This window comes from Ctenocephalides felis, unplaced genomic scaffold, assembly GCF_003426905.1.
Source record: "Ctenocephalides felis isolate EL2017-DRISC unplaced genomic scaffold, ASM342690v1 CF-g0.4_SCAFFOLD_01170, whole genome shotgun sequence".
NCBI classification, from domain to species: Eukaryota; Metazoa; Arthropoda; class Insecta; order Siphonaptera; family Pulicidae; genus Ctenocephalides; species Ctenocephalides felis.
Window position 1 is genome coordinate 51,012,255 of NW_020537324.1, and position 6,018 is coordinate 51,018,272.

Consider the following 6,018-nt stretch of genomic DNA (forward strand, 5'->3'; position numbering starts at 1 on the left):
TTTTGCTTTTGTAAAATGCTCGCCTGCTGTCACTGAAGATTATACATTTTGGTATTTTCCTTTTTTTTTTTTTTTTTTTTTTCAATATTACTAATACAATTATAAATAACTTATATTCAAACTATACAAAATGTTATTTTATAACAGTATTTTCTTTACCCCTTCTGTTTGTGTAATTTCTGAATGTGTGTTTTTTCATTACATAAAGAATCAATTTCCTTTTCTAAAGCTATCCATATTTTTTCTGTTTTTTCATTTGTTTTATGTCTTAGTCTTGTTTGTAACTTATTAAATATTTCTCTGCAGTATCGTTTTATCATCTTTTCTTTCTCTTCATTATTGCTATCTTTATCTTCCTGATTATTCGGAGTTTTCCATTCAGTATCGTCTTTGTTTATTCCCTCCTTCTATCGTAGTATTCTTTTACATTTCTTCTTCTGTGTCTTTCTTCAATTTTTAATATCGTTTGATTATCACGTGGTATTTCGTTTTTCTCACTCCTGTCGTGTATTATGGGTTTTTGTGTTGTTATGATAATTATTTTTGTATCTATTTCGCTCCTGTGCGCTGGGTGGGTCTCCCGTTATTTTGTTGACATTACTATGATTTGTACTGCTTATGTTATTGTTGTTTTTATATGTCGATTTAGGTACCGTTGTTGTTGGTCTTATGATTTCTGGCTGTTGATATAGTTTTGTATATTTTTCTATCTGTACGTCAGGCAGATCGGAAAATTGATTTTGTTTTTAATTTCTACATCTGGTCTTATGACATCAGCATATGTTTTATTGTTTAATATCGCCTTGGCTTCCCTAAAACTTATATTATAGTCGGTCATTATATTTTTTACTTTGATGTGATATAAGTATTTACCACATTTTTTGTCTTTCGCCTGATGCTCTTCCTTGCATAATGCGCATGTCGGAGAAGATTCTTTGTTTTCACAATCCTTATACTTGTGTTCGCCTGAACAATGACTACACCTTGTTTTACCCTTACACTGATTAGTCACGTGGCCGTAATTTTGGCAATTAAAACATTGTGTAATGTTATTGTATTGTTCGACCCTGAATTTGACTGCATATATCGACACACGATCAGGTAATTGCTGTCCCCTGAAGGTTATTACACAAGTTTTTGTAGGCACTAATTTATTTTTTCTTTATTTATTCTTTTAAATCTGAAATTTCAACATCTGATTTTATATCTTCTCTTATCTCTTGATCTGTCATATCAGCGTCTATGCCGTGTATGACACCCTTCCTAATTAGTAAGAACGTGGGTATATATGCTCGCAATTTGTTTTTAACGAACACCTCGTCCTTAATAATATTATTTGCTATATTATAGTAATTAAATATAATTTTGATTCTGTTTTCCTATGGATCTTATTTCAATTATATCATGTTTGTATTGTGGAAAATTTTTAAACATAAGCTTGCCTATTGCCATTTGGTGTACCACTCCATTGTTTATATTTTTGGATTCCACGTAGATAATGAATGGTCCTATATCACTGTTTGAGTAGGTCAAATTTTATATTTATTATTATATGAATTTTTGTTTATATCATTATTTTGGCTAATTTCTTTTATGGGTTCATTAATTTCTAAATTATCTTGATCTTCTAATTCTAAATCCCCATTTTGTTGCTATCTGTTTCTGTACTAATATTTCTTCTTCCATACTTTCATCCCAATTTGTTTCCGACTCTTCCGAGATATCTTCACTAGTCTTGATAGAAGTTTTAACATTTTCTAGTTTTTTAGAAGTATTTTTTAATCTTTCCGTCACTTTTTTAATTTTATCAGTTTTAAACACTTTTAATTGATTTATTTAATAAATTAATACTAACACTATTTTTCCACTATGTAGTTTATTGCCTAAATCACTTAATTTTTTAGAATATTCACTTTTCTTGTTAATTAAACTATTATAGCATTGTTGTGTTGAATTTAAATCTTCATTATAATATGTTTTCATTGCATCAGCAATGCTTGTTCCTAAATTACTGATTCTATTGACATTGTACTGAGACGGTGATGACTCACCGTTCTCGCCGTACTCACCACTCTCCATATCTTATCGATGTGCACGCTTCGAATGCTCGAATTGAACTGTTAGACAAGTTCGTAACATTTTGAATGTAATGTTATGTTTCTGTAAATTGAATATATTTTTAACTTCCCGAAGGAGAAGTTTATATTTCCATAAAAAAAACAATTCGCTAATTTTATGTTTTCTCGACATTCAAGCCATTTGTTATTATATCCTTAATAATACGTAACTTTTACAAAAAGTTTTAAAACACTCTTTAGTGTTAATAATGAGTAAAATTTAATTCTACCTGATAAAGAATTGTTTAAGTGGTTATACTTATAGATGTATGATGAACCATTTTATATTGATAATGATTTGATATTACAATTCATATACTTAAATGTCTTAAAGGGATATTTTAGTGTAGATACATTGATTTTAGGCGATTCAAAAAAGCAATCAATGTTTGTACTATCATCTACAAGAGTACAGAAAAAAAATTAAAACAAAAAAGAGTGCGCGAAAAGTTCACACGCGATTGAAGAGAAACTTATTTGCTACTGTACAAGATGGCAATTAAGTAAAAATAAATACATCATAAAACAATTTTGAATAATGTATATCTGTAATACGGTAAAACTCGTGATGCACATATTTATTAGTGTCAACCATTATACACATTTATATAAAAATAAATTATAAAATTATATATTTATAATTTTATTAAAATATGTATAATATTTAAAAACAAGAATGTAATTAAAGCCATACTTCAAATATGACATGATCGGTTTGTTATTGTAATTAACATTTAGAAATAAACCTTCGTTATGGAAATGAAGTAATTGCTGATTAATAACTTCTATGATATTCGTTCACACAGTGGATTATGTTAAACGAGGCCTAAATAAATATTGTTTTGTAACTTCACTCATCATGTAATAATTGTGTTTAAAAACCTTCATGGAATTAAAATTAATATACATGCAATGACTGATGGTATTTTTTTTACTTTCTCGCTGGCGATATAATCTCATTCTTTGAACAACTGTAATATCGTTTGCGTAAAAATTTTTTCATTTCAATAACTTTAAAAATTTATAAAAACGACGAATAATATAGAAATTATTTCAATAAACTTATGTTTCATACACGGCGCAAATGCCGCATTTGTTTTATTATTTTCATTATAATTATTTACGGGGGACAAGGTAAAATATTCTTCTGATTCAGGCATTTTTCATTTACTTCAGACATTTTTCATAACTTTAAAATGTTTATTTATCTACGCCGATTTTCTTGTTGATATCTGCACGCATACAACGTCAGATCTCTATTCACATACGCAACGACTAATCACAATCGACCCGTATAGAAATATCATCGAGAGCGAATGACGAATCTTTGGCACTCAACACTTATCTGCTGTAATGCACTTCCGTTGCATTTGTACGGATTTACACTACAAAAGTACACTAAAGAAGTTTTATTTCAAAAAAGTTAATAATTTTGGAAATTAACAATTAACGGTTGATGTGGATCCACATTAGGGAATGCAATACCGGTTTACCGGTATTCCGAATTACCGGTAAATCGCCCGATTTTTTGGCGGTATTTTTACCGATATTTACCCCAAAAATACCGTTTTTTTCGGTATTTTTACATAAGCGCTATTTGATGCATAATACACTAAAGTTTAAATTTCTCAGAACAAATTTATCGTTAAATTCCATAATCGCATCAACAGCTATATCTTCAAGTGATTCTATAGAATAAACAAATGTCAAATATTATCTCAACTCGTCATTGAATTGAATATTTATTGCTTTACTGAAGGCTTCATATCGTGTTACAATAAATAGAATTGGACTGATAGATAATGAAGTTTGTTTCATCTTATGTAAAAATGTAACGGTTTTTTAAGTGACATATGCGCAAAATATTTTATATCATACAGATTACCCCTGCGTAATCTTTATTTTTTTCTAACTTTATACATAATAATTATGATAATTACTAAATATTTTTGCTTCTTATTACAATTATAAAATATTATTTTTCGAAAACGTTTCGAAGTTTGAAAATACTATAGAAGCATCACATTGATTTAAATAACAATACTCAACAATTATAGTAACTTATTATTTATCTCGACAAAGTATCCGATATTACATTAGTGTAGAAATATTTTTTCTTAAATATTGGAGATTATTCTGATTTAATACATCGGATACAGACAATACAGTTTATTATAATAATGTAATATGAATTTTAATGAGTTTTTTGTCTTTCTTACTCATAAGTTTGTTTTTGGTGAAAATTACTCAACATACTCGATAGTGTTAATGAATTAATTAAATTGGATGTAATTTTGTTAAATTATTATTTAAAAAAAAATAAACTTATTGTTTTATTTTATTGTTTTTATTGTTAAGTTGAATATAGTTGTAGTTGTATATACATTTTTTTATATTTGTACTAGTAACTTTCGAAATGAAAAATTACCGAAATACCGGTATTGAAATTTTCCATCGGTATTGCATTCCCTAATCCACATCATAACCCTCGAGGGTCATAAAATGTTGACGTGAGAAAAAAGATTATTAATCTATAATAATGTGGCTTTATGAAATGTAATAGAATTGAGTTGAAAAACAAATTTTTGGCAAAATGTAAATGTTTGAAAAAAAAGTCATCTTATCTTTTTTTTCGAATTTCTCGATTTTTTTTTTAAGTAGTGAAGATGAAAATTTTGAGATTCGAGAGCCTATTATAGGTCTGAAAGAAGTTTATAGAGAAGATTCTCCGAAAGTTTCAATTAAACAGGTTCAGTAGAACTCGAATAATCTCGGGTATCGTATTGAAAGACTGTTTTGGAAAAAAATCTTTTTAAGTTTCGCAGAAAGCAAGAAGGGAATTATCAAGATCAAACAGCTGTATTTCCGAAAATAATAAAATGTTTAAAAATCTTCTCGTATACATATTGCTAAATATGTTAAACATTAAAAATATGAGAACTATTTCTAGAATATACACTTAAACAAAAATATGAACTTACCTGAGGTGTGCTCAGAATGAAGCTTAGCAGCCACGCAGCAATAAGCAGCCGTTGGCATCGACGCATTGTGCTCAACGACTGCATGGGATAGCGAACGGCCAGAAATCTATCTACCCCGATCAGCACCAGCACAAACGTGGACAAGTACAAGCTAAACACCTGCACAAATTTGTAAAGTTTGCAAGCTAAGTTCCCTGCATACCACTGAACCGTATAACTCCAGGCAGCTTCGCCAGCTATGCAAAATATAGTCACCAGTAAATCGGCTATGGAGAGATGTAGAATGAGCGTATAAACAGCGCTCCACGAGTGGCGAGCCAGACGCCTGGAACGCGACCTTCTGATGCTGAAAATCGTCGCAGCATTGCCGAATAATGATAGCAAAGCCATTCCTGTTAACACCCACACCCGAATCATACCGGAATGTGTGAGGGTTGGAGCATGTTCTAAACATAAAACACCATGTATAGTTTCATTGTAAGTACCGTTGTACTGCAAAAGATCACAATCCTCCATCGTCATATTCCCCATCTTGACATCGAACGCTAGAGAGCTGGTGTAATTGTCCTCCATGGTGTACTAATTTATTTAGTTATTATCGAAAAACTTACACGACCAAAGTGTTTTTCCATTTATCATTTTATGAATATCTTGAACAGACTGTTTAGGCATTTCTCTATGCTATTTGATCCTTTCTGTTACATTTAACATTTAGATGTTTTGATAATGTTTACACTTAAACTACACATTAGCTCGTTTGCTACAACTACTTTCATATTCTAAACTTTTCATTAACTTCATATATTTACTATTATATCTTATCAAAGCATGGTTTCATTCAACAAATTTCTGAAGTTTTGCAGCAAAAACAATATTTTCTAAGATGTAACCATAAACAATTTTGCATATTTCCATATTCT

General features: G+C 29.6%; 1 protein-coding gene across 1 annotated transcript; it reads right to left on the minus strand.

The window, feature by feature from the left end:
- Positions 1-1,166: 1,166 nt before the first annotated feature.
- Positions 1,167-5,671, minus strand: LOC113367365 (gonadotropin-releasing hormone II receptor-like). The gene is made up of 2 exons (XM_026608976.1): positions 5,099-5,671; positions 1,167-1,322 (listed from the first exon to the last, which is right to left on the minus strand). Exons 1-2 carry the CDS (start codon positions 5,669-5,671, stop codon positions 1,167-1,169), a joined length of 729 nt encoding a protein of 242 aa, XP_026464761.1.
- Positions 5,672-6,018: the final 347 nt, after the last annotated feature.

Coding starts and splice junctions, on each gene's coding strand:
- LOC113367365 (XM_026608976.1), bottom strand. CDS start 5,671: ATGGAGGACAATTACACCAGCTCTCTAGCGTTCGATGTCAAGATGGGG. Junction 1,323..5,098: donor TCATTCTGAGCACACCTCAG/GTAAGTTCATAT, acceptor AATATTATTAAG/GACGAGGTGTTCGTTAAAAA.